The sequence below is a fragment of the Panthera leo genome, chromosome C2, assembly GCF_018350215.1.
Source record: "Panthera leo isolate Ple1 chromosome C2, P.leo_Ple1_pat1.1, whole genome shotgun sequence".
Classification (NCBI taxonomy): Eukaryota; Metazoa; Chordata; class Mammalia; order Carnivora; family Felidae; genus Panthera; species Panthera leo.
This window is the reverse complement of record NC_056687.1, coordinates 59,084,911-59,111,989: the sequence shown is the minus strand read 5'-3', so window position 1 is coordinate 59,111,989 and position 27,079 is coordinate 59,084,911. Positions and strand designations below refer to the sequence as shown.

Here is a 27,079-nt window from a genome sequence, read left to right as displayed (position 1 = left end):
CAATGAACTGGTTCTCTCCATGTGTCCAGAAAGAACAGAGCCTTGCTGACGCCTTACTTTTAGCCCCATAAAATCCATTTTGGACTTCTGACCTTTGTCATGTATGATAAATTCATGTTGTCTTAAGCCACGAGGTTTGTGGGAATTAGTTACAGTACCAGTAGGAAACTAAGACAATTCCGATTCTTCTAGAGTTGTTGACATTATAGACAGTGATTTCACCCAAGAATATTCAAGGGAGGGTGTTTTATTCCAAACTTTATTACTGAGGCCGTACCCCTCTTCATTTGGAGAAAGTTACTGTGACTAGGAAATTTAAAGGGATGGGTCAGAACAGATAAATAATCCTGTGTTGCTTTGCAATCCAGGCTTAGACAAATCTGTTTATCTTGGGCGCATGCAGTGCCTTACTGTAAAGTTGATCTGTGTAGAGCAGAAGTAAGAGAGGGACCAATGAGCTGACAGAGTCAATCAATCTGCTTCCTCCGTCTCTGCTTCAGTGCTTCATACAGGAAATCTATTGCTGTGTCAAGTTCCAGAGAAGAGTTTCTTTCATTCCAAGTTGCCAACCAGCCTCAGACACAGAGTTGAAGAGGCCAGAAGAAAAGGAGTGTCCTGCTGCAGATGGGCTAAGAGGATCCAGCACAGAGCAGCTGACCAGAGAGAGCCTCGCCATGTCTGCAGTTCCTCTCATACCTGTGTGGAGGCAAAGTACCAAGTAAAGGGCAGAAAGCAAGACATCAGAAATGCCCTGCACTTTGAGGACTTTTGGCCTATGGCTTCTACTGATTTTGACTGTCTCCTTAGTGGCTGGTAAGTCTGAATTCTGTTTGAAGAGCAACAGGAGAGCGACTGGTGAGAAACCTGGCTCAGCTTTTGCTGAGTTTTCTTTGCCTTTCTTGTGGAGCAGTGCAAGATACTGCAATGACAAGAGATGGGAGAGGGTGTTACTTTTGGATTTATTTCACTTTGTTGTCCTTACTTTGCTCTTTGTCTTACTTATTTTACTTCGTATCCTATTGCCTTTTAAGTATCTCTATAATTTGCCTCACTGTCCACTTCCTTATTTCCCCATGCTCCCTCCCCCCCTTTTCTGAACGAGGGAGAATAGATGAAATGTATTTTAGTAGCAACCCAGGTCATCTAGGTTCTTTTGACCCTCTTCTCTCTCTCTCTCTCTCTCTCTCTCTCTCTCTCTCTCTCTCTCAAAAAAACAAAAATTGAATAATAATCCCACCTCCACTTGGGTCAATGTTGTTAACAGTATAAATTAGGAAAGTTATTACTTTTGGTAACCGCCTATGGCCAGGTGCCTTTTAAAAATATAACACAGTTTAGTGGTGCATCTGGGATGGGTGTCTGTATTTACCTTTAAGATGTGTAGGCTGTAAAAGACACTTTCTGGATGAAAGGACACACTCTTCAACATCTAGGTTCCTGTAGGAGTTTGTAAAACACTTAGGGCAATTGTGGGGGTGTCCGGGTTTCATTACAGAGGGTTGGTAGGAGTTGATGTGGGAGGGAGTTTTCAGGTTTCACTTTTAGTAAATGGGAGCAGCTGCAAGGGAGCAGTGTAGTTGGCTTTAAATTTTATAATTTTATAATCGAAAAAAGAAAAGACTGAAGTATTGCCTACATTCCAGCAAAAGAAAAAAAGTCTGTTTTCCACATGATAACTTAGTGACGAACACAAGAAAAATAACCATATAGTATTCCTGTACTTTTCTACATTTGATCTTAGCTAAAAGGCCGAGAAGCGATTATTCCTCTACTTTTCTAGGCAGCATTTTCACATACTTTTTGTCCTTTGATCTGTAAAGCAAACCAGTGAAGTAGGCATGGAAGACACTTTTCCATTTTATAAAGGTGAATTGATTTTTCCAACACTATTAGTTTGTGGCAGAGTCACACCCGGTCAGGTTTGGAAGCATCGCTAGACATTTGAAGAAGCATTATGCTTTTCACTAAAAAGTACCACTATTTATAACACCACTGAAAAAAGTTATGCCTCGACTTAGTTATAAGCTTAATAGACTACTCACTTAAAAACACATCTGGTGTTCTAAATCTTTCACTAGTTGAGATCTAATAGTAGAAAGCTCTTAGGGAAACCATGCAGGACTCAACTTGGCAAGGAAGGCAGCTAGGCAAGGAGCTATTTATCACTCATGTCAAATTGCATTATGGCTCTTGGGTAAAAGAAAAAAAAAAACAGGATGAAAACGTAATTGATCATTTTGAATTCTAATGGTTTAAAGGTGTGAATTTTAAAACTATTTCCAAATACAACCAGAAGATTTACTGCATAAATCAAATCTCTGAAAGCTGTGCTCGTATAATTATAAAGTTATCCAAATATTTGGAATCAAGATACCAAAGACCAAATTATATTAGATGCAGAAATGTGCATGATAAATTCACCGTGAAATAATTTAGTATAATGAGAAACAAACTACTCGGGGCATGACTTTATGTCTTTATTACTAATACTGCATAGTTATTAATACTGCTTAACGGTATTTTGGCAAACATAACACTTTTTTGTGCAAGATAAATTCACAAAGGTGCGTAAGAGCAGACTCAATGTAAAACATGGCATTTAAAAAATCTATTTATTTTTCTGTTGACTTATTTGTTTATAAATTCAAGCAACGTGGTTGTTGGTAGACAAAGTTTATTAAGAAAGCTCCTGAGGGCGGGGAATGAATACAATCTAAATCATCCACTGTACAGCAAGGCTTTCCAACTGGTCTTCTGGTCTTCTTCCCTCATCTGTATTCTACATATTTTTCTTGCTTTAAAATTATATTTTGCTATTCTAATCAATGTGATTCTACCTTTTATAAGTCACTGTTATTAAGGACGTGGTTACTAAAAAGGACTCCTCCAACTTTTTCTCTTCATCGGGCTAATTTTGATCATTTATCATTATCTTCCACGAGGGGGCAGGCAGTAACAAGAAAAGGAAATAAAAATCAAAACAGGGCTGTTGGTAGATTCGATGGCTTGCAGATGAAAAAAAAAAAAGATTAAAAGTAATTGCAAAAAAAGAAGGGGTTTGTCTTCATAAATTTCAGTCCTCTATTCCTTTTCTATCTTGTGATAGTTGTGAATTTACATAATGTTTTCCCCTAACCCTCCATGCTTAATTAATAAAGTAATAAAAAGTCTTTATTAAGAACACTGAATTATTTATGGAGGGTGTGTGTGCGAGCGTGTGAAGAGTGCCTAAAAGTTATTCGGAATATAAACTAGGGAGATGAAGCTGAGATGAAATAATTGGAGAACATTTTAAATCCGTCAGTCTTGAAATTAACTATGAATCTAGTAAAAACCCAAAGATGGGAGAAATTACAGTAGGTTGGAGATGTTAAAGTTTTAATGGAGGAAATGGGTCTTGAATGATAGGCTTGGATAGATGGGGGAAGGCAGATATACACATTGGGAGGAAGAGATGTGCAGCATGAACAAAGGCAACGTGCTCAGGGACAGAAAGAACTCTACCTTGATGGAACAGAGATTGTGTGCTACATGATAGTGGGAAATAAGACTGAATTCCAGGGGTACTTGATAGCTCGACAGAGGAACTTGGATACTGTGCAGTAAGCATTGAGGACCATCTGTTGTTTTGTGAAGCAGGCTCCAGGCTCTAAGCTGTCAGCACAGAGCCCGACGCAGGGTTCGAACTCACAAACCCTGAGATCATGACCTCAGTCGAAGTCAGAAGCTTAAATGACTGAGCCATCAGGCGCCCCAGATATATTATATTATTAAATGCTCTTTGCTTCCAAATTTGATTAATGAATTGAATATTTTGGTGCTTTTCATTTTCTCAATAAGATCTCAATCTCCTTTCCCCAAATTTCTAAATTCTTACATATCTCTCTGTGTTGGGTTTAAAGGTTCATCATAAGGTATAATTTTATCCACCAGCTATATCATATTTAAGAAATTGCTTACTCTCTTTAGACAAAAATTTCCTCATTTGTGAAATGAAGGAGATGTATGACAGCTTTTGAGAAGTGTTTTTAGACGGGAAGGACTTTAGAAACCTTCAAATTAAATTCTTACATTTTATACAGGGGCAAATCAAGTCCAGCATCCATCGGTCAAGGAATTACTAAAGATATCACCCAACTTTTTTGTAAATGAACTATGCTTGAAACTCATCTGTAGTACCAAAAATATAGGGTAAAAGAGATGTGGCAAGTGTGTGGGGGAAAATCTATGATTTTTAAATGTGATGCACTTGAAATGACAGGAGGCATTTGCGTGGGGGAGAGATAGCATCTAAAGGGTTGAGATTCTTGTTCAGGAAAAATAAGTCAAGGCTAAAATGTGGGTCAGTTAGTCTGTCAGTTAATAAGTAAGGGTGTGTCTGACATGTGTCAGACACTGTGCTTAATGCTGGGGATACCTGAACAAGATAGAAAATCATGTTCTCACAAAGCTTAGAGTCTCCTAGGAAATGTAGGCATGAAATAAATCAGTGCCCAAGATTAAATAATGCATAGGTGCATAAGAAGAAAGAGAAGGTGGAATTGGTAAATCTAGTCTGGTCTGAGGGGCAGGGAGGACTTCCCTTTGGAAGGTGATGTGTAAGATGAAGATGAGCAGAAAAGAGCTAGGCGGGAAGAGTTGAGGGATGAGCATTCTAGGCAAGTCAAATAGCTTGTAGGAAGGGCAGAGGGAACTGAACTATGACTGCAGAGCTAAAACAAGGAGAAGTCAACTGTCTAGAGGCCTAGTTGGGGCTCTGGGGATGATAAGAAAAGGTGCAGAGAGAAAGATGGGCTGATGAGACTTCAGGCAATGCCTGCATTAACGTAGCTAAAGAGAAAGGCTTGCGGAGAAGACAGAGAGGGAGACACAGACTGGCAAAACACAGGAGTAGTGGTACAGGCTAACAAGAGGGTTTTACAAGGAAAGGAAAGTGGTTAATAGTGTCAAAATCTTCCAAATAACCCCGGAGCATGAGCACTGAAGAAAGGCCACAAGTCTGACTGTAAGGTAGCTGGTGACCTTCAAAATTGTGTTCTGAATAGAAAGGTGTAGGAACCACAAGGTTGCTGGTATTGAGGAGAGAGTGGGTGTGGAGGAAATTGAGCCTGTGGTCCAGACCACTCAATTCTAGACACTTGGCAGTAACAAAAGGAGAAAGGATCATAGCTAGAAGGAGAAAGCAGCAACATTTTTTTTTTCTTTCAATCAACATGGGGGAAACCTGTGTGTGTTCAAAGGGTATCATTTGAGAATATTCAGTGATTCAGTAAAGGCACTTCTCCAAACTGGGTGTGTGCACATGTGAGCTGTTAGTTGTTTAATGATTTATTTTCTTTTTCCTTGCCATTTTGTTAGTTTGCCCTGAAATACTACCCTTTCCCAAAGGTTTAACTATTGTATGAGAATATCTGGCTATAGAATCCATTTTATGGTATTGATAATTTTTTGGAAAAAATGCCCAGGTCAACATAATGAAACCTAGTGATTTTTCTTCTCCAAAAAAATCACTCAATCTGTCTATCGTTCATTGGCTCCCTCCTAGATGTTCCCCAAGGATTATCCTGAACCAGTACATAAACTGGTTGACAGAATCACCTGTATAGCCTAAATTATTAAAGATGCTGTGATGCCATCTCAGACCTACTTAATTGGAATTATTAGGGTACAGAGTCTGAGATCTTGGCTTTCACAAATCTTTGCAAGTAGTTCTGCTGGGAGCCTGGATTTAAACACTGTCTTAGGTAATTTTCACCCAAACTCTTCCCGTTGTCTCTCATATTCAGCAGATGGCTGCTCACTTCTGACTTACCTATCATCCAATGTGGACTTCTTTAACTTCCCCAAATGATGACCCTTCTGAGAGTGGAGACCTTACCCTTTGCATTGCCAGAGCTCTGCACAGCTATCTGACGCTAAGTAGTTATTCTCCGAAAACGTTTGTCAACATGAGCTTCCTCAAAATGTCTCTCGTGTCTGCAACTTCTTTTGCCCTTTCTGCTTCTGTCTTAGAGACTAAGTGTCAGTCTTTTCAAAAACACTGCCCCCCACCCCCTGACCCCTCTTTGGCCTCATGTCCTGCTGGTACTTCTAGGATTCTGCTTTACTGTCTGCCTTGTAAGTTCTAGCTCTCCCTCTTTCTATCTTCAAATATGCTATGCTCTTCTCTATCAGATAGCTTCTTGGTTCTCAGTTCCAAATATCATCCCGCGCTCTCTCTCAGGTTTGAGAAAGCCACTTGTCATTCTCCCATACTTCCAAGGCTGAAATTCTTGAAAGAATAAGTCTACCTTTGTTGAGAGTTTCTTTTGCTTGGCTCCTTTCAATCTTGCGTTCATCCCTCTGTACTAACACTACTCTCTTACAGCCCCTAAAGTTCTCTGACCACCTTCTTGTTAGAAAATCACGCTCCTAGTCCTTACTTTAAGACGTTTCCTGAATGATTTGATTTTGATGATTCCTTTCTTAAAATCTCCTCCCTGGTGTAAGGCATTGCATTTCTTTTTTCTTCATTGTTTTTGCTACCTTTGCTTCCTCCAACAGCTTCCTCATTATGAATGTTTCCCACTCTGGCTTAGGCCTCTTCTCTAATTTCCACCTCAGAGACTGCAATTTGGCAGCCCATGGGCGAGACCTGGCTTGCAGGCACGTTCAGTTGGCTCATGTACAATTTTTAAAAATCTGAATTAGTTGCCAATACTTTAAAATTGAGAGATTTTACCCAACACCTCTGACCTAGTGTCTAGGGTTGTTGTGAGGATTAAGTTAAATTTTGTATATAAAGCACTTAAACCTGGGTCTGAATTTTACATTCAATAGATGGTATCTTAATTATAATTTTGCAGTTTTCAAGTATCTTTCATAGATACTATTTTTGAAACTTATTTAATGAGGCCTTACAGATCAACAACTTTCTTGTTGTTTTCAGTTTTTTTTTGGAATTAAGAACTATGCTGGAATTAATATCCTAGTAAATATATCTCTGCATATCAATATGCACGGATATTCACTATCCACTCAGCACATTGTCCCTTGTGATCACTAATACACATTTGTACAACATCTGCCGTGGGTCAGGGGTCAAATCTGTTTCTATTAACTGGTTTAAGGCTATGTGATGGTAACTGCTGGAAAAAAAATTACCCCAACAATATACGATTTATTAGCATGGTGTCCTAACCCACTGATACAGGCTTTGTGATGATATCATTGTGGAAACTAGGGCCAAATTTATTATTTACCACAATTCTTTTTTCTTTCTAAATTTTATTTATCCATTGAATTCATTATTGAATTCTTATGTTTTAGAGCTTGTTACTTAAACTTTTCTCACTCTTCCTTTTTGTAAACCATCTGGGTGTTGTATTTCTCTCTCTCTATTGTATCTGAAGAGCATAATTATAGTTACCAGCTAAGCCAATTTTCAACATATGACTTAACTTTATCTTTTGTTGTCCTGTTCATATCTTTTGCCCATTTTTCATTTGGGATGTCCATCTCTTTTTTTATTGGTTTATGTGTTTTCTGTATATTTTTTTGAGGATATTAGCCTTTTTTAACACCAATGTTCACAATATTCCATAGGTGTTTGCTAATGTTAGCTTACACATTGTTTTTCTTTTTTGCCATATAGAAGTTTTAAATTATTTCTATAGTCATCTTTCTCAATATTTTATTTTATAGTTTCTATTTTGTACCAGGGTTAAAAAAGTTTTCTTTACTTACAGCGACAACTGTCCCAGTCTGCCTGGAACTTTCCTGGTTTTAGCACTGAATGTCCTTTGTCCCAGGAAACCCCTCATTCCCTGGCAAACCGAGATGTTACTCACTCCATGTCCCATTTAAGATTAAAAAAATATATTATCTGTGTTTTCTTCTAGTCTATCTATCTATCTATCTATCTATCTATCTATCATCTTCTATTATCTATTATTTAAATCTTTGGTTCATTGTATTTATATTTGTGTGAGAAGTGAGATAGGAATCTGTTTTTTTCCTAAATGAAAAGCTAGTTTTCCTAATACCATTTATCAATGATATAAATAATTATCCTTCCCTTTATGAATTGAATGACTACTGTTATCAGATACTACATTCTTATATGTATAGATGAAGCATTGAGGTTCAGGGAGTAATCTGTGCAAGACTGCAGAGGTAATAAATGGAAGAACTGAAATATTAGTTGATTTTCTTACTCTAATTTTGGTGCTTTTCTGAATTTGTCTTTGTTAGAACTTTGGGTTTCCACCCATTATTTTGTTTATTGAACACCTAATTAGGTGTTGTCTGCTACCACATTAATACCTTTGAAAATGTAAATCACTTTCATAAATTAAAGCATAAGAACACAGCATCCTTGACGCTATGATACAAGGATCAATTGCTCACATTGTTATGTCAAAAAAATGTAAGTACTAATTATACTTTTTGTGTTTTTTGAACTTACTATTTTAATTTTCTTTTATATTAATGTATATATTGCAGAGTGCATTACATACGTGCATTTCAAAGAACAGTTGTACGGTGAATGTTAACGTAAGTTAAGAAATAGACTATTGCCCGTTCTTCCCCAATTATACCCCTCAACCTTTGCTGTAAGGGTAGCCATATTTTTTGGAATGATCATTCCCTGCCTTTCTTTATATTTTGCCAGATATATATCTGGCCCCAAACAATGACATCTATTTTGCTTTTTTTTGTATTGTCATAGATGATATCTTACTGTGTATATTATTTTATAGCTGCTTTCATTTGCTGAATATTATGTTTGAGATTTACTCATGTTTAAGTTTGTAGTTATAGCACTTTAACATAAATATTTTTATCCTAAAATTTCTTTTTTTTTTTTTAACATTTATTTATTTTTGAGACAGAGAGAGAGCATGAACGGGGGAGGGTCAGAGAGAGAGGGAGACACAGAATCTGAAACAGGCTCCAGGCTCTGAGCTATCAGCACAGAGCCCAACGCGGGGCTCGAACTCACGGACCGCGAGATCATGACTTGAGCTGAAGTCGGACGCTTAACCTACTGAGTCACCCAGGTGCCCCTATCCTAAAATTTCAAATGCTTTCAAAATAGTTTTTTTCCTTGGAAAAACTCCAAGTGCAGAAATAACAAATATGACTTTAAAATAAGAAATCTCTTATTTTGCATTTCAGTTTCTTTCTTTTTCAGAAGGAAGGATTCATGATCATTGAAATATTAAGCTTTAATACAAATGAAGAAGAAAGTTTTCATTTTAAAAACATGTTACATTTCACATTGCTAAAATGGCAAACTTCTATTTTTCTTTTCTGTTCTCGTTCTGCAGGAAGATACATTTGTCCCAGGAAAAAAAGTTCAGAAATCATGATATGAAATAGCATAATAGCAAAAGATGAGATTCCCTTTTTTTGGCCCTGGTCTTTCTTCAGATCCTAGTTGTCTATAGGCTGTCCAGGCACATGTTTAATAGTACTTTTATTTAGGATATTCTTCTCTCTCTGTCTCTGTCTCTTTCTCTCTTTCAATCGGCTTCTTGTCTATTGGATCTTGTATTAATTACCTATTGTTCCATTATAAATTATCCCCAAACAAATATTTATTTTCTCACAGAAACCCAAGAATGTGTGTGTGTGTGTGTGTGTGTGTGAGAGAGAGAGAGAGAGAGAGAGAGAGAGAGCACATCAGGACAGAAACCACAGTCTTTTTATAAGTAACTCTCAACAGTGACATCTATCACTTTGCTATATTCTATTTGTTAAGTGAATGAGTGAGTCTAATCCACAGTCAAGAACTTTCTTGTTGTTTTCAAGGAGAAAGTTTTACAGACATGAACACTAAGAAGAGAGAACACTGGGAACCATCTTGGGCGTCGCCCACCACCTCAATACTAGGATAAGTTGCTCATGATACATTTTTCACATTTCATTTATCGCTATTGCAATTTCACATAATTATTTATTTGGTTGATGTCTATTGTCCCCAGCAGATTGAAATTCCATGATAAATAGGGATTTATTAAGTGCCTAACCATTGTAATTGAATAAATAATTAAGGAATATTATTGTAGCTTCCAATTTCCCTCTACCAGTCCAAAAGCTCTAATATAGGGGTTCACTCAGGTGCCATTTGAATGAAAACTACTGTGATCATAATCTGATCCTTATATTAGTAGGCAGAAAAGAAAACATTTCCTTTATTTCCAAAATTTATCATAACATTAACACATTTGTCTTCAGGTACTATTAGTAGAGAAAAGGTTCACATGAGCTTTTATTCCAAGCATTCCTTGTTTGCTATTTATAAATAACAGAATTTTGGGGAAAATTGGTGATGCTTGCAATTATTCCTACAGGATGATACTGCTTTTTAATTATATATCGGAAATAAAATTATAATTTAGGCTCCCTTCTCCAAAAGTTATGAAGTTCATGGATTTTTTTGTTGAATATCATGGACTTTCCCTAGTTCCTAGATCACAATGTGAAAACCACTTCATCAGAGCAGAAATACAGTTAGCCTATTTGGGTGACAATTCATTCTCAGGACCTCTGAGAAAGGACACAATTTAATTCCACAACTTCTTATTGAATCCATTTGTAACTGTTGGGAAATAATACTTTTAGGTCTAACCTACATCCACAATATGCATTTTTATAAAATGCAACACAAACATTTACTAACTAAAATGTTAATGTTGGTATTTTAAGCTTTCTGGAGCCAGAAGATTGAAAGTTAAGGTTTCTGTATTGTACTGACTACTGTACTGCTGATTAGAAAAAGTTATGTGCTTAGTGTAGCTAAATAAAGGTTGTTCTGGCAATGTAATTTGAATTTATGAGTCTTTGTATGATTAAGGTCTCAGCCTCAAAGTTGCATTTATTTTAGTTTATCTTATTTTATTTTTCAGGCTCAGTAATGAAAATATTTATGTATTTATTTATTTATTATTTTTTCCCTTGAAAACTCCTGTAATGTTTAATTTTTTCTCTTTTTAAAAATTTTTAAATTTTATTTAGATCCAAGTTAGCTAACATATAGTGATTTCGGGAATAGAATTTAGTGATTCATCACTTACATATAACACCCAGTGCTTCTCCCAGCAGTTGCCCTCCTTAATGCCCATCACCCGTTTAGCCCATCCTCCCACCCAATACCCCTCCAGCAACCCTCAGTTTGTTCTCTGTATTTAAGAGTCTCTTATGGTTTACCTCCCAGTCTCTTTTTATCTTATTTTTTCAAAGTTGCATTTATTTTAAACGAAACCTTGAATCTTTGGTGAAGTATACTCAGGGTTTAATACCCTGAGGATTTAATACCTGTTTGCAATGTGCTTTGAATCCCTTTCATCAGTTATTCTTTACTTATTAACTAAGAATGATAGTTTGTTTTGTGGAGGGGAAAACTAGAGCATGTGCATTTATTCAATTACCTAAAATGATTCAGGAAAGCAGAGTAAGAAGTAAAACTCATGTCCTTCCTGTTTTGCAGCCAATGCTTGACCCACGATGGTCCAGAACTGTATTTGTTATAATAACTTGCAGAGTTTTGAAGTTTGAAAGCTTGAAACATCAAATGAAGAATGAAATAACTCTATTATTTGGTTTTCCTTGAGTAAGATATCAGAAGATTCCCACAGATTTCATTGTATTGAAATATATTTCAATGTATTCTGTGTTATGTTTTTTAAAGTAGTAAATTAATTAAATATTAATATCAATAAAATTTACAAAGACCATAATAAGCAATAAGAATGACTTCTAATTAGTTAGTACTGGCTTTGAGGCCCCAAGTCCTAGAAAGAAATGTCAAAAGAAATGTAAAAATAAAACTATACCACACGATTCTTTTTTGCACAGAGTATCTTATTAGAGCATAGCCAAATATTTTAGGCTCCAGTTTTGCCCTCATTAAAGCATTCTTTTAGCTTAAAACTCATTGTATTAGCCTCCTCACTGCTTTGTTTGCATTCTGCCTGAGAAACCTCCAAATGAATGAAAAGGCAAGAAATCTTTAACTTTTTTTGTTTCCCGTTTCCACACCTTAGAAATAATACACGAATCTTAGCAACTGTAGAAACTTTTTGAGTATAACACAGTCCACGTTCTATTTAGGTTACTAACAGTTACTCACACAGGAGTTTTTATTGGGAGTGGAGATTTATCAACAATGCCTATCTCTCACTTTTTTAGTCAGGAGAACACAGCCAACCACAGGATTTTAGAATAGTTAAAAACTGTTTAACCTCACACACAAAAAAACCTGTGCTCTTTCTGAGAGCTTTTTTCTTTTTCCCCCTGAGAGCCTTCTCCCCCCTCCCCCCCACTGGAGGAAGCCTTTAGAGTATGGCTTTGCACAGTCATGCCCATACAATGTCTGTTATGTGGGTGGATGGTGTATGCTTTCTCAGGCATATGACAATGACGATTTGGGAAAGGAAACTTCTGGTGCTCAAAGTGAGTAAGAGGTTTCATTTGTACTAAAATCACAAAACAATCTTATTTCTACTGATGCTTTTGACTTAGATGGAAAAGTTTTGTTTTTTTTTTTAAACATTGTTTTCAGTGTCAAGGGTTTTTCCACCTGCATTTTGTTTTGTGTTTGTTTGTGTGGATGCATCTTCTAATGGTACATGTGTTAAAATCTCATGTTTCTGATACTGTATTTAATTAAACTGAGGGGCAATTTGTATGCAGTTAACTGCGTCTATTCAAAAGTTACAGTTTGTGAGTCATCACAAACAAGATACAGAACATTTTCATTGTTTCCCAAATATTCTTCCATGTATGTTTGCAGTCCATCCTTGCCTTTGTCTTCATCTGCAGGCAACCACTGATGTGTTGTTTGGCACCACAGATGAGTTAGCATTTTATGTTAGTAGCATTCTTTCGTGTGGTGTATACTGTATTCTCTTTGTGTCTGCTTGTTTCATTCAACAGAATGAGTTTCAGAATCATCAATGTTGTGTGTTCCTTTTGTTACTGAGTACTATTCCAGTGTATGGACAATTTATCCATATACATGTTGATTGGTATTTAGGTCGTGTCCAGGTTTGGCTATTATGATTGAAGGTGCTATGAACATTCATGCACAAGTCTTTGTGGGGACATATATTTTCGTTTCTTTTGAGTAAATATCTAGGATTGAAATGGTCAGGTTATATGGTGGGCACGTGTTTGACTTTTTAAAAAACAGCCAGATATTTTCCAGTGTAGTTTCTACTATCACCAACAATATGATTATTGGAGATAATTAAAGATTTTTTTTTTTTTGCAATTTATCCTTAAGTTAAAATCTACTAGAGGCACACAGTCAAATTGCTGTGTTTTGAAAGTCAGTTGGAATAGCTGCTCTCTATGTGGTCATGCAACCAATTATAACAAATTCAGTTGGGTACATTTGTTTCACTTTGCTTTATAATCTTAGTGCTTACAAATAGCTTGGTTATGCTTTCTTTAAAAAAAGTTTTTTAATGTTGATTTATTTTTAAAAGAGAGAGAGAAAGAGAGAGACAGAGTGTGAATGGGAGAGGGTCAGAGAGAGAGGGAGACACAGAATCTAAAGTAGGCTCCAGGCTCTGAGCTGTCAGCACAAAGCCCAACGCAGGGCTCAAACCCATGAACTGGGAGATCATGACCTGAGCCAAAGTCAGATGTTTAACTGACTGAGCCACCCAGATGCCCCAAATATTTGGTTATGCTTTCTAATTATGTAAAATGGCTACCTGATTCCAAAGTCAAATCTATTAAACCAGGTATATTCAGAGACATATTATTTCTATTCCTGTTCCCATTTTATCCATTTAGTTTTGAAATTATAAGCAAGGAAAGAAAGAACACACATGTATCCCTCCCATGGGATTAATGGTAGTGTAATATACACAATTTTATGTATCCTGCTTTTCTCACTTAACAATACTTCTTGGAGATCATGCCATAATAGTTTATAGAGCTTTCTTTTGTTCTTTTTTTTTTAAACTTAAGAAAAAGTTTATTTGTTTATTTTTGAGAGAGAGAGGGTGTGTGAGTGGGGAAGGGACAGAGAAACAGGGAAAGAGAGAATCCCAAGCAGGCTCCACATTGATCAGCATGGAGCCCGATGCTCCATGAGCATCAGCGTGGAGCCCAATTAACCATGAGATCATGACCTGAGCTGAAATCAAGAGTCAGATGCCTAACTGACTGAGCCATCCACGAGCCCCTAGCTACCCCTCATTCTTTTTAAAAGTTTCATTATGCTTCATTTTCTGGATGTACCATAGTTTAGAACACTAATCCCCAATGAATAGCCATTGAGTTACTTTTAAAAATCTTCCAATTACAATGTTGTAATGAAGAGATTTGTGCATATATTCTTTTCATACTTTTGCCTGTGTATCTTTAGGATAGATCCTGACAATTGGTATTGCTGGGTTAAAAGAAAAATTCATATGTAATTTTGCTATATTTTTCCAAATTTTCCTCTGTTGAAGTTGTAACATTTTACATTCCCATGAGCCTATCGACATGCCTATCTCACTATAGCTCCAAAGTATTGTCAAATTTTTAGACTTTGGCAGCATAATAGGTGAGAAATGGTATTTCTGTATAGTTTTAATTTGCATTTCTTTTGCTATGAATAATGTTTAGTATCTTTCTATATGACTAAGAGACTTTTGTACTTCTTTTTCTGCAAACTAACTGTCCATATCTTGTTACAGTTTGCTATAAAGTTGTGTTGACTTTTATCTTTTTAATGCAGCTTGAGCTAGCTACATGCCAGGTAGCTGTGCAAAGCACTCATCTAAGCATGTGGAAAGAAAAACATAGATGAAACTCCTTACCTTCATGGAGCTTACAGTCTACTGAGGGAGTGATGGCCCACGAATTTCGACCCTCCTGAATGATTTCCATTCAGATCCAGAATTCATAATGGTTGTGTTCATAGGCCATTATAATCTTAATTCCATGGACTTGTCATTTGATGTGCTCTTTCCGATCTTTGTCTCTCAGTGTTTCCCCCACAACATGATTTGGGCTTGCTTCTTCAACTCTCTTAATTTGGACTGATTTGGGTAGTGTATTTATCCTAGCGCATTTCTTAGGATCCAACCTTTGCTTTCTATACACTGAGGTAGGACCTAGTTGCATAAGAATAATTGGGCAATTAGAGCAGCTGACAAGCTGGGTGGGTGGCTTTGGCCAAACTGCTTCATTACTGTTGAGTCTGCATTTCTTTATCTGTAAAATGCAGTTAAAAATACCTGTCAGCATGGAGAGGCTGTAATAAATAACATCTGCTAGTTATCCCAAGTTTCTTCCTAGTGTAAGGGTTCAAAAATTGTTATTTTAAAACAATGTTTTATTGAAGAAAATGGTCGTTAATGGGAGCAGTGGATTCAAAATTTCTCCAGAAAAACACTGTGCATTAAATTTTACTCTAAAATGTGTCTCTTTGCCGATCAGGTACATTTACTGTAGATGTATTAGAAGTGTATCATTTCCTTGTGAACACTTTTTAGGCATTTTGTGCCTTCCACAGTGAGAACCTGCCACTATCTCACCTCAACTCTAATTATACATCTGTTTTTTTCTCACTTAAAGGCAATTCTGAACTATTTGTAATTCCTTGAAAATCCCATGTGGCTTCATATCTTCTTCTAAACGACTTTCTTTCTGTGTGCAAAAAGATTTCCTTCTATCTTCCTGCAGAACTCTTCATCTACTGAGATGCAGTTCAAATATCATCTGTTGTAGGGAGTCTTCCCTAATCTCCTACCTTTGCTCTCTTAAACATTTCTTCTTTTTAACTCCTGGACGTTATGTATACTTCTGTCACCATTCTGAAAACTTTACCTTATAATTATGTACATAGCTGCTTCCTCATCTGGATCTTAAGCTCTTGGAGAGTAGAGGGCATCGTTTACTATGATGTCTCTATGCCTGGTGAACACTTTGCCAGGAGTTGCCGCTCAAAAAAATGTTTATTGGCAATTCCCACTTAGAGTGGGATTCCCACAAGGCAATTCCCACTTGCCTTGCAAAATTTGAACTTAACAGTCAGTTGTCTTTGTGATGTAATTTCAACAATGCTTAGAAATCCTTTTTTGTTCCATACTAGAACCCAATGAATATATCACTACTAAACTTTCTTGAACTACTCACTGGTGCCTAAACAGTCTGTAATACATAGTACCCTCCCCCACCCCTTTTCTTCACAATTGGAGGTAGACTAAATGCACATAAGCCAGAATGAAGAAATACTTTGACTTGAGGGGTGCCTGGGTGGCTCAGTCGGTTAAGTGACTGACTTCAGCTCAGATCATGATCTCACAGTTCATGAGTTCAAGCCCCACATCAGGCTCTGTGCTGACAGCTCGGAGCCTGGAGCCTGCTTCGGATTTTGTGTCTCCCTCTCTCTCTGCCCCTCCCCTTTCTCTCTCTGTCTCTCTCAGAAAGTAAAATAAACATTAAACAAAAAAAAAAAAAAAAAAGAAATACTTTGACTTGAATGTAAAGACAGGAGGGTGCAGGTGTCTGCACTCTGGATCTAAGGTAGGGGTATCCCAAACAGGTAGGAAGTTCAGGTCAAAAATTCATCCTGGGGCAAATTGTCCTGAGACTTGCTTGCCTGTCATAATTTATGTTTTTATTGGTAACTGCAATCCAAACATGGCCTGAAGAACATGAAAAAAGTGTGATTTTAAGTAGGAGTCAGAAATACTAATGTGTATTCCTCTGATTACCCCATCTGTCTTTTTGGAATGTGTAAATGCAGAAACGAGAACTCTGGTTACACCAAGCAACGGATTAAGGCCAAAAATGAGCAAGGACAATGACAGTGCAGGTAATGATCATCTTTTAATTACAATGCTACTAGACATGAGCTTGATGCTGGCATAATTTTCATGTTTTAGGATCTTGAATTCTTATATGTATTTATAGACTGTATTGTCTAAAACTGTCTAAATAAAATATTTATTTTATTATTTAAGAGTGCTCCTAAATTTTTCATTCTAAAATTATTTCTTTGCTTCTTTAAAACAGAATATGCTTTATTAGTCAAGAATGTGATCCCTAAGCGGACCAATGGCATATCAAAAATTTTTTCATTTAATTTTTAAAACATAAGTTATTATGTTTCAAACATGGATTTAAAAAATTAGGTCTTAGCAGATATTAGTAATTTATTTTCTGTGTTCCTCACCCAGGTCTACTGTCTCCCAAAGTTGCCATTACAGTTAGTTTTTTTAATTTTTACTTTAAAATTTTATTTTTGTTATATATCTTACTTCATTAAAAAATAATTCCAGCCTTTCCTGGAAATGCATTCCTGGACTTATAAATATACTTTCTAAGTTCATTCAATTACTCATTATCTAGAAAATTTCAGTTTCAGGTCAACTACAGAGTAAAATATATTTAAAAAAGTATAAGTAAAATAATTATATAAACTATAAATCTAAGGGTTGGGGACAATGCATAGATGGTGCCCCCTCCCCAAAATGGTAGGTTGAATGTCATCCCTCTTCCCCCAAAGAAATATCCAGTTAGCACCTGTGAGTGTGGCCATATTTGGCAAACGGGTCTTCGAAGATGTTATTAAGCTAAAGCTCTTGAGATGAGATCACCCTGGATGAGAGTTGGGCCCTAAAGCCATGACAAGAGTCCTCAGAAGGGAAGAGAAAAGACAGGAAGAAGGCAGTGTGAAGAAGGAGGCAGAGATTGAAATGATACATCTACAAGCCAACAAACACCAAGGATTGCTAGCAGCCACCGAAAGCTGGAAGAAGCAAGAAAGGATTCTTCCCTAGAGCTGTTGGAAGAAACACAGCTCTGCTGACCCCTTGAATCAGACTTCTGGCTTCCAGAAATATAAGGGGGAACACTTCTATTGTATTATGTGACCACGTTGGTTATTATATGTTAAGGCAGCCTGAAGGGACTAACATAATGAGTAATTAAGTTACTTTTGTACTATAGATATATTTAAAAGAACACAATTCACATTTCTCTCTCTTCACACACACACACACACACACACACACACACACACACACACACCACATTGTGAAAGAGTTAAATTGGACTTCTGACATTAACAATGTGAATTTATAATCTTTGTTTAATGTACATTTATTTTTGAGAGATAGACAGAGCATGAGGAGGGGGAGGGGCAGAGAGAGAGGCAGACGCATCATCCAAAGCAGGTTCCAGGCTCTGAGCTGTCAGCACAGAGCCTGATGTGGGGCTCGAACTCATGAACTGTGAGATCATGACCTGAGCCGAAGTTGGACACTTAACCGATTGAGCCACCGGGTGCCCTGAAAACTATAACCTTTCTGAACTTCCAGGAAAAATTTGGTTTCAGATAAAGAAATTAAAGAAAGAAATCACAGGACTATTCATTGATCAGAAGTTTTACACATTTATTTTGCTACTTTGATGTATAGAGAGCTTCAAGGAAGACTGCGTAAGAATGGTTTCTATTTTCAATGAAGATGTGATACTTGATATGAAATCAGCCTTCTTGGGCAACTAGCTGCCAGTCGAGATAATAAAACTAAAGGATTCATATATCAACAATTAATGAAACCTATAAAGTATTTCCAACATCATAAAAATAATCAGGAATATTTGTGAAAACAAGTATTTTTTTTCCCTCTTCTGAAAATAATTATTTTGCACACTTAAGAGTACCTTAGAACTTGTGGGTTTTATCTTTGGTATGAGAAGTTTCAGGGGTAATTGGTATTTCTTCTCAGGGCATTCTTTGGAAGGAGTAATATTTTGCTCAATTGTAGGAGGGTTTGGTATCTGATTCTAGAGGCAGATTTCTCCATGCACCTCCACTCACTGGAATACCTTTATTAACCAGAAGGTCTCTTTCTTTCTTGTTTTTTTTATTTACTTTAAGTTTTTTATTTATTTTGAGAGAGAGAGAGATGCAAGGAGGGGCAGAGAGAGAGGGAGAAGGAGAATGCCAAGCAGCCTCCACACTGTCAGTGCAGAGCCAGCTGTGGGGCTCAAACTCATGAACCGTGAGATCATGACCTGAGCTGAAATGGAGAGTCAGATGCTCAACTGACTGAGCCACCCAGGCGCCCCAGCAGAGGTCTCTTTCACACTCCAGCCTACTGGGAGATCATTCAACACAATGCTTGAAAACTTCTCTCAAATCAGTTACGAAAACATCACTTAATGCAAGACCAGGCTCTTCTAAGAGAATCCCATACGATCGAGACATGGATTTAGTTATATCTGCTAAGAACTAACTTGCTAATATTCCCACATGAGATGGCTAAAATGAGAAGCCGGTGAAATGGTAAAAAGATAACAGTTTGTAGCATGAACATTATGTATTTTATCACTAAAAGTAACAATTTCTACAGGGCATATGAAGTAAAATCCAAAGGATACAAGAAAACCCTTTAAAGGTATCAATCATGACTAAATTCTTTGAACTTTCCATAGACAACAGTCTGTATCTTTAAAATAGGAGCAGTTCTCAGGGCTGTAGAGGCCAAAACGCCCATGAGAGAAATCCCTCATGTACTGAACTAACCTTTGTCTGTCATGGTGGCCTTAATCACCAGACAGTTCCCTTAGCTAGGGATGGGGGGGGGGGGGGGCGCTCATTGCAGTTTCTTATTCTTATCAGTCCTCTTAGTTGCCCTCAACACTTCACTTAAGGCAAGGAAAAAGGAAGGAAAGAAGGAAAGGATGAGAAGGAAGGAAAGAAGGAATGATGGGAAGGAAGGAAGGCAAGAGGGAAAGAAGGAAAGAGTTACCATTTATGGTAAAAATAAAATGGGAAATTTACTTCACTTGAGGGAGAACTTGGAGTTGTCAGTAGAGATTTGGTTTATTTTTTACACATAATGATGGGATAACTTCTAATTTCTTCTTTGTAAAGCTTTTTGTGGAATTAGGTTACAGTTAACTAATTTTCTGTCATGTTGTATGTATGATGTGGATAAACAGTGGCTTGCACTCCATTTAAGTCTCTAAAATTGCTTTCATGTACTTTTCTCTCAACCTTTTCTAGCTTCAACCAACAGTTCACTTATGGACAGACAACAGAATAGTTTCATACTTCCTGTGGAAGGTAATAAGTTTTTTAATTTTTTTTCTAGAGGCCAGAACTAAAGGGAAAAAGTGTTGAACTTCCTTAGCAACACGGTTGATGGGCTGGTCAAGGGGCCATCCTGAGCCTGGTTGAAGAGTATGGTGGTCTGAGTGCCGAGGTGTGAGGGACCCTGAATGACCCCGGGCTGAAGTCGGACGCTTAACCGACTGAGCCACCCAGGCGCCCCCCCTTTTTTTTTTTTTTTTGGAGAAGCGACGGTGGACGACTAACTGAACTACGTGGGGAGGCTAAAGGATGATGAAGATTTTAAAACCAATGAAACCAACCAACCAACCAAGATCTGTTCTCCTCTAGAATTCTCTCCACTTCTCCTCCTGTCCTTGAGGATAAGAATGTCACTCCCCTGGTGGCATAGGAAAGACATGGGGAGGGGGGGCGCTTCCAGGGAGAAAAGGAGGAGTATGGTGGTCTGAGTGCCGAGGTGTGAGGGACCCTGAATGACCCCCAGGCAGTGCACATTCCGTCCGAGGATTATGGAGCTCTCCCTGTCAGGCACTGCTAGGCCATGTGGGGAACATGGGGACAAACAAGAGTAGCTAGAGCCCCACAGCTCCCTGAGGGGCTCATTTCATGGGGGAGCCCACATGTCAGCACAGATGGCATTTGACGGAGGAGATGAGCACTCACATCAAGTGTGCTGGGAGTGTAGAGGAGAAGGCGAAGCAGCAAGGCTCTGAGAAGGCTTCACGGCAGGTGCAGCGTGTGAAATGGCTCTTAGGGGAAGAGGAGCGTTTTCGTGGACAAAGAGTGGTCTGTAGGCCACACCCACCTCTAGCTGCTCTCCAAGCAGCCACCTTCGTGCTTATTTATAACCTTGGCGAAGGTGCATTTTCCCTGTGCATGCGGGTTGCCACTTCAATCATGGATTTAACTGCTCTCTTAGACCTGCTTTCAAATCCTCCCCCTTGCTTCACATAGTTATGGGATTGTGATTTGTTTGTGAAATGCAAGGGCATGAGTCCATCACGCAAGAAGCAAGTGACACCAGAAGAGGAGAGGAGAGATTTCAACCGCAGGGTTTAACACTCACAAGCGCCATCTGGGTAACAGCTTTGCCCTCTCACAGCTGGTTTTGCTCATGTGAGAGTGATGAGCTCCCTGCCACTCACCTGAGTCACTGGTGCGTCCCAAGCGATGCCCCCAATCCGCTCTCAGCAAACCCCTCCCAGCCATGGACATATTATTTTGGTTTGTGGGAGAGCCAGAGCTTATATATTGCAGAATACTTGTAGGTTGCAGGGCTTAATTTTTACTTCAAAAGATGGACAGAAGGAGTGAACTTCTCCATTTATTCCTCGTAATTAGGTAGAAAGTCAGACACAATCTGTGAGCTAAGTTCACAGGCGAACTGTTTGGCAGGATACATGTGATTCAAAGGGAAGGAAGGATGGAAGATCTTGTTGATTTTATGACTGTGTGATTCTCCAAATAAAAACAACTCAAAAACTGTGCAGCTTGGTCAACCAGAATGCCATGCTGTTTATAATGAAAGTACCACATGCTTCTTATATTTATGTTTGTCTGAATTCCCACCTTTGGGGATAGGCATTTCATTCTGACATTAAGTGATTTATTGTCTCGCACTGAAACGTAGGAGAGAAAATTTTTCTCCTGGCTCAACTTTTCCACTTTTTATCCCGAGAAGCTTGAGTTATTAGAGAAACCTAATAGTCTCTATGGCCGAAATATTAGATATAATGATTGTGTCCATTAATTTTATATTGTGTTTTTTGTTTGTTTCTTACATATCAAAACTTCTGAATCAAATTTAAGCCCTTAAAAATTTCTTTAATTTTTTTTAAGTTTATTTATTTGGTGAGAGAGAGACCAGGGAAGGGGCAGAGAGAGAGGGAGAGAGAATCCCAAACAGGCTCTGTGCTGTCAGTGCAGAGCCTGATGTGGGGTGCAAACTCACAAACTGTGAGCTCTTGACCTGTTCTGAAATAGAGTCACTCAGCTGACTGAGCCACCAGGGGCCCCAGGCCTTAAAATATTTCTAACACATATAATAAATATAGATTATCTAAAAACACACAATATAGGAGAAAATGAGTTTATCTTTGGAATACTTTTAATATGTTATATACATTTTGTGCGTAGAAAATCATGTTCCAGTATACTTTATGGAATATGTTGTAGAAAATTTAACATGGATTTCTTTATCACCCTTTTCTTTCATCATTCGCTTTGTGTGTGTGTTCAGCTAACACTTCCCTGTCTGAACCTGTGGATACAAAGGCTGTACTCTCTTGCCCTCCGATCACCCAGAAAGCTGTGCTGGTAACAATAAGATGGGAAATAATCCTCAGAGACAAGCCTTCCTGCACCAGAGCCTACAGGAGAGATACAAATGAGACCAGGGCCATAAACTGTAGTGACGAGACAATATCCTGGGACTCCAGACCTGATTGGAATCCCGCCCTTCAGATCAATCCAGTGGCCATCACTCATGATGGATATTACAGGTGTGAAGTGGTCACAACTCATGGGCATTTCTATCATGGATATCACCTGAAAGTGTTAGGTAAGGAGCATCGTATATTGTGGGATGTCAGATAACCAGATTTGGACTGAAACAGATGTCTCTCTCTATTCCATATCCGTGTGTTAAGACTGAAGCATTTTCCCCTGCATCTCTGCAGTGCCCCCCGACGTGACCCTGTTTCAACTTGAGAATGGAACTATCGTGTGTAGGGCAGCTGCAGGGAAGCCAGCGGCGCAGATCTCCTGGACCCCAGGGGGAGATTGTCACACTGTGGAAGAGCCACTGGGCAACGACACAGTGACCGTCCAGAGTTCGTGCCGCTGGGAGGACCACCGGGTGTCTAATGTGTCCTGCTCTGTGTCCCATCTGACTGGCAACAAGAGTCTGTCCGTTGAGAGGAATTCAGGTTAGTAATTCCAGCTTTTGTATGATGATTTCATTCCTTCAGAGAAGCTATGGAAGAATGAAAAAGGAGTGTATGGTCAATTTCACTCAAGGATAATCTCTCCAGCCCCTCTTTTATGTCCTTCTTCTCCACCATTCAGAATTATGTCCAGAAGACTAATGCAGAAGTTTGTTTTAAGAAGCCATATTTTAAAAATGATGTTTACTTTTTAATAATTATAATAAAATAATTTAATAATTTAAATTAGTAAAGGTAATTATTTCTGTTCTGTGCAAGTAGTAACTTGCCTTGAGTAGTGAATGTACTATTAAAATAATACTTATGGTTTTAGGAGAAGAATAAAGTGTATTTTTAAATGAATATTTATGCTTTTTAAGAAGGATCCAGTCACTCATACGGCAGGCTGCTTAGTCTCCACTGACCTCCCTCTGCTGGGGGACACATTCAGGGAACAGCAGGAGCCAGGTCTTAAAATCACTGCCTCTCAGAGCTGGCAATTCCTTTGGTGACTTCTTCTGTTGTCAGACTGAGTTTTATATGGCTGACAGCGTTTAATACATGATGGAAATTTGCCTCCATGCCTTCAGTCAGTTTCAAGGCCCTGGAAGAACAGTGACCTCAGAATTAGGTTATTTTTCCAACTACTGCCATTACAACTCCCCATTTATTTCTGAATTGTGGAGATGAGAAACACCCTGCTATTACTATTGTCAAGAAATCTACTTTCCATATCTGTCCTATATGAATTCACCAGTCATGAATCCTTAAAGCCACAAAATCCTGACTTAGGATGATGTCTTGCCAGAAACCTTAGGATCAGAACAGATAAAGCAACTTTATTATAACCATTATTTGGATTCTTAATGGCTCAGAAATGTTTACAATAAAATCACAGAATTGAATTTCATGAACTATGAGACATCCTTGAAACATTATATATATATATATATATATATATATATATATATATACACACACACACACACACACATACACACATACACGTGTGTGTGTGTATGTGTATGTATATTTATACATATATATTATAATTTTATGAGTATATATTTATTTTCAATAAACTTTAGTTTTTAGAGAAGTTTTAGGTTCACAGCAAAATTGAGTGGAAATCACAGAGTTCCCATATAACCTCTGCCCCACTACATTCACACCCTCCTCCCCTGCCTCCATCACTTATGCCACCCGGGTACATTTGGAATAGTCGATGAGCCAACGTTAACACAACATTATCACTCAAAGTACATAGTTTAATTAAGGGTCACCCTAGGTGTACCTTCTGTGAGTTTTAGGAACTATGCAGATGGCAGGGATCCCCCATTGTAGTTTCACACAGAGTAGTTTCATTGTCCTAAAAGTCCTCCAGGCTTCACCTATTCCTCCCTCCCTCCACCCTAACCTCTAACAACCCCTGATCTTTTCACTGTCTCCATAGTTTTGCCTTTTCCAGAATGTCATGTACTTGGAATCATACAGAACGTAGCATTCTCAGACTGGCTTCTTTCACTTAGTAAGATGCATTTAATTTCTTCCGTGTCTTTTCATGTCTTGGCAGCTCATTTCTTGGTAGTGCTAAATAATATTCCCTTGTCTGGATGCACCACAGATAAACCATATATTTTTTGTGTCTATTTTTACAGGAGTCCAGTCAGTAGTATACGTCAGAACTGTATATATCATCTTGCCTATTTTGATTATCTTGGTCATTGTGGGATCCTTTTGCCTTTGGAAAATCCGTGTCTGCAGGTATTGACTGATGTTTTTTCTTCCTCGGCTTTATTGGGCTAGAAGGGGTCAGAAATTGGGAACTGATAGGTGAAATTAATATGCTAACACCAACCTCCCATAATCAAGAAGCACATCCTAAATATGTTAGATTTGGACTACTCTAAATGACAGGGGGATTTTGCTTGGTCACTTAGGCATGCAAGCACAGTCAATTAGGCCCTTTAGGACAGGATCTTGGGAGAGATAGCATATGCTAAATTTTTATATCAGTAAAGGATTATAATAATTTAGGTAATAAAATGGAGTTATCACATTTATTCCTGTATATCAAGCTCTGTTGCGTAATTTCATCCTCATCCCAGCATCCAGAATTATCTTGTCTACATGTATTAACTAAAAGCAGCATTCTTATTTCTGGTAGTTCAGTTCTGATTTATTTTGAATTCTATCAAAAAATGAATCACACTTGTCAATAGTATACTGTTTTGTTTTCTCATTTTCAATCTAAATAATGATGTTTCCTTCATTGACTCCAGCTTGTTATTTTTTTATAGAAAATGCAAATTAAAAAAAAGAGAAGCTAATTCAGTTGTTGAGGAGGTAAGATAATATTAAAAGAATATTTTCAAATTTGTACATCACATGGTCTGAAAATATAGCCACATAGTTTGTAATTTGCATCATGTTAGTATTTTAATTGGAAAGTAAAAATTCTAAGTTTATGATGCTAATAGTCAGGCATACTTATTTCGTTAATTATCTACCATGTTACTATTTATATGCACCCTAAACCATTTTTTCATTTCAAGAACTATATCTTATAAAACACAGAATGTTTTCCTCATTTAGCCTGTAATCCTGGAAAAACTGAATCGTTCTTTCCTCCCCCACGAAACCATCTCTAATCCTTGACTTCCCTTTCTCAATACCATCATCATTTTCCTCTTACCTGGTCTTAAATCCTATCCTGCTCGAAATTTCACAACTAGTAGCTTACCAAGTCTTTGACCTTCGCCTTTGAAATATCTCTTGTATTACTTCAATTTCTCTCCATTCCTACTTTCACGCAATCTTTTTCATCTGACACTGAGACCTACATAACCAGCACAGTTTTTGATAAAATAATAGAAAAAAGTCTTTCTCTTATGTCCATGTAAGCCCAGAGATACAAATACAAGCACTATTGGTAGAAACTAAAGCTGTGGGCAGCAGTTAGGAAATGATTCTGGCTTTTTTGAATTGATTTTGACTTTGAGTTCTTTCTTAGGATGAAATGCAGCCCTATGCCAGCTACACAGAGAAGAACAATCCACTTTATGATACTGTGAGCCAGGTGAAGAGGTCTGACGTGTTACAAAATGAAGCTGATGGGCTGTGTCTCCATACTTCATACATTACTGGAATCTAGCACTAGGTCAAATGAAGAAAGATACAGTACAGCTACCATGTTTAGTTTCTTGGTGTTCTACAATGCAAAACCTATTCTGAGATTAGCTTTTCAAAGATTCTGAGAAGATAGAGACTTTTAAAGTGTGTGCTTCCATATCCTTACTTATACAATTGATATTTTAGAATGTGAGCTGCTATTAACTAGTCCTTTGAAGAACTGATATCATTACAAAGAAAGCAAATGCTCATGATAAAGTATTCTAATTGCTTAGTACAGTAGAACATGAAAACTGAGTTTCCTCAAGAAAGAACTCTGCAGAAGGAACAACCATCAACAGCTTTTATGTGTCCTCCAGAAAATTTTGTGTACATACATATGCTGAAGGTATGTATGTGTGTACATTTATAAGACTTTACATATATACCATATCCTTGTCAAGATACATATGGGAACATACCGTGATGCTCTTCTGTACTGATAGAAAGCTATAATATAATAGGTCTTGGAGATCTTTTCCATGAATACAAGCAGAGCTACCTCATTCTTTTTAATAGCTATAAAACATTCCATTGTATGGTTATGTCATAATTTAAATAGCCACAGCCCTAGTGATAGACATTTAGATTGCTTTAAGCTTTGTTTGTATGTTTTGCTGTTATAACCAATACCACATAGAATGTTTCTTATGGATATATCTCTTTATATTTGTTTCAGTATATTTATAGAGTAATTTCTCTCAGTGGAATTACCAGGTCAAAAGGGTTTGTGCTATAAACATTGGGGTGCATGTGCCCCTTCGAAATAGCATACCTGTATCCCATGGATAAATACCTAGTAGTGCAATTGCTGGGTCGTAGGGTAGTTTTGTTTTCAATTTTTTGAGGAACCTCCCTACTGTTTTCCAGAGTGGCTGCACCAGCCTGCATTCCCACCAGCAGTACAAAA

General features: G+C 37.7%; 1 protein-coding gene across 2 annotated transcripts; it reads left to right on the top strand.

The window, feature by feature from the left end:
- The first annotated feature begins 449 nt into the window (after positions 1–449).
- CD200R1 (CD200 receptor 1) lies at positions 450–27,079 on the top strand. Of its 2 annotated transcripts, XM_042954610.1 has the most exons (9): positions 451–813; positions 16,739–16,807; positions 20,009–20,068; positions 22,314–22,634; positions 22,753–23,001; positions 24,657–24,762; positions 25,299–25,344; positions 26,012–26,518; positions 27,040–27,079. In XM_042954610.1, the coding sequence occupies exons 1-8, from the start codon at positions 747–749 to the stop codon at positions 26,150–26,152; spliced, it is 1,059 nt and encodes a 352-aa protein (XP_042810544.1). In that variant the 5' UTR covers positions 451–746; the 3' UTR covers positions 26,153–26,518; positions 27,040–27,079. The 2 variants fall into 2 exon arrangements, with proteins under 2 accessions (XP_042810545.1, XP_042810544.1); XM_042954611.1 differs by lacking the exon at positions 16,739–16,807 and having other exon boundaries at positions 450–813.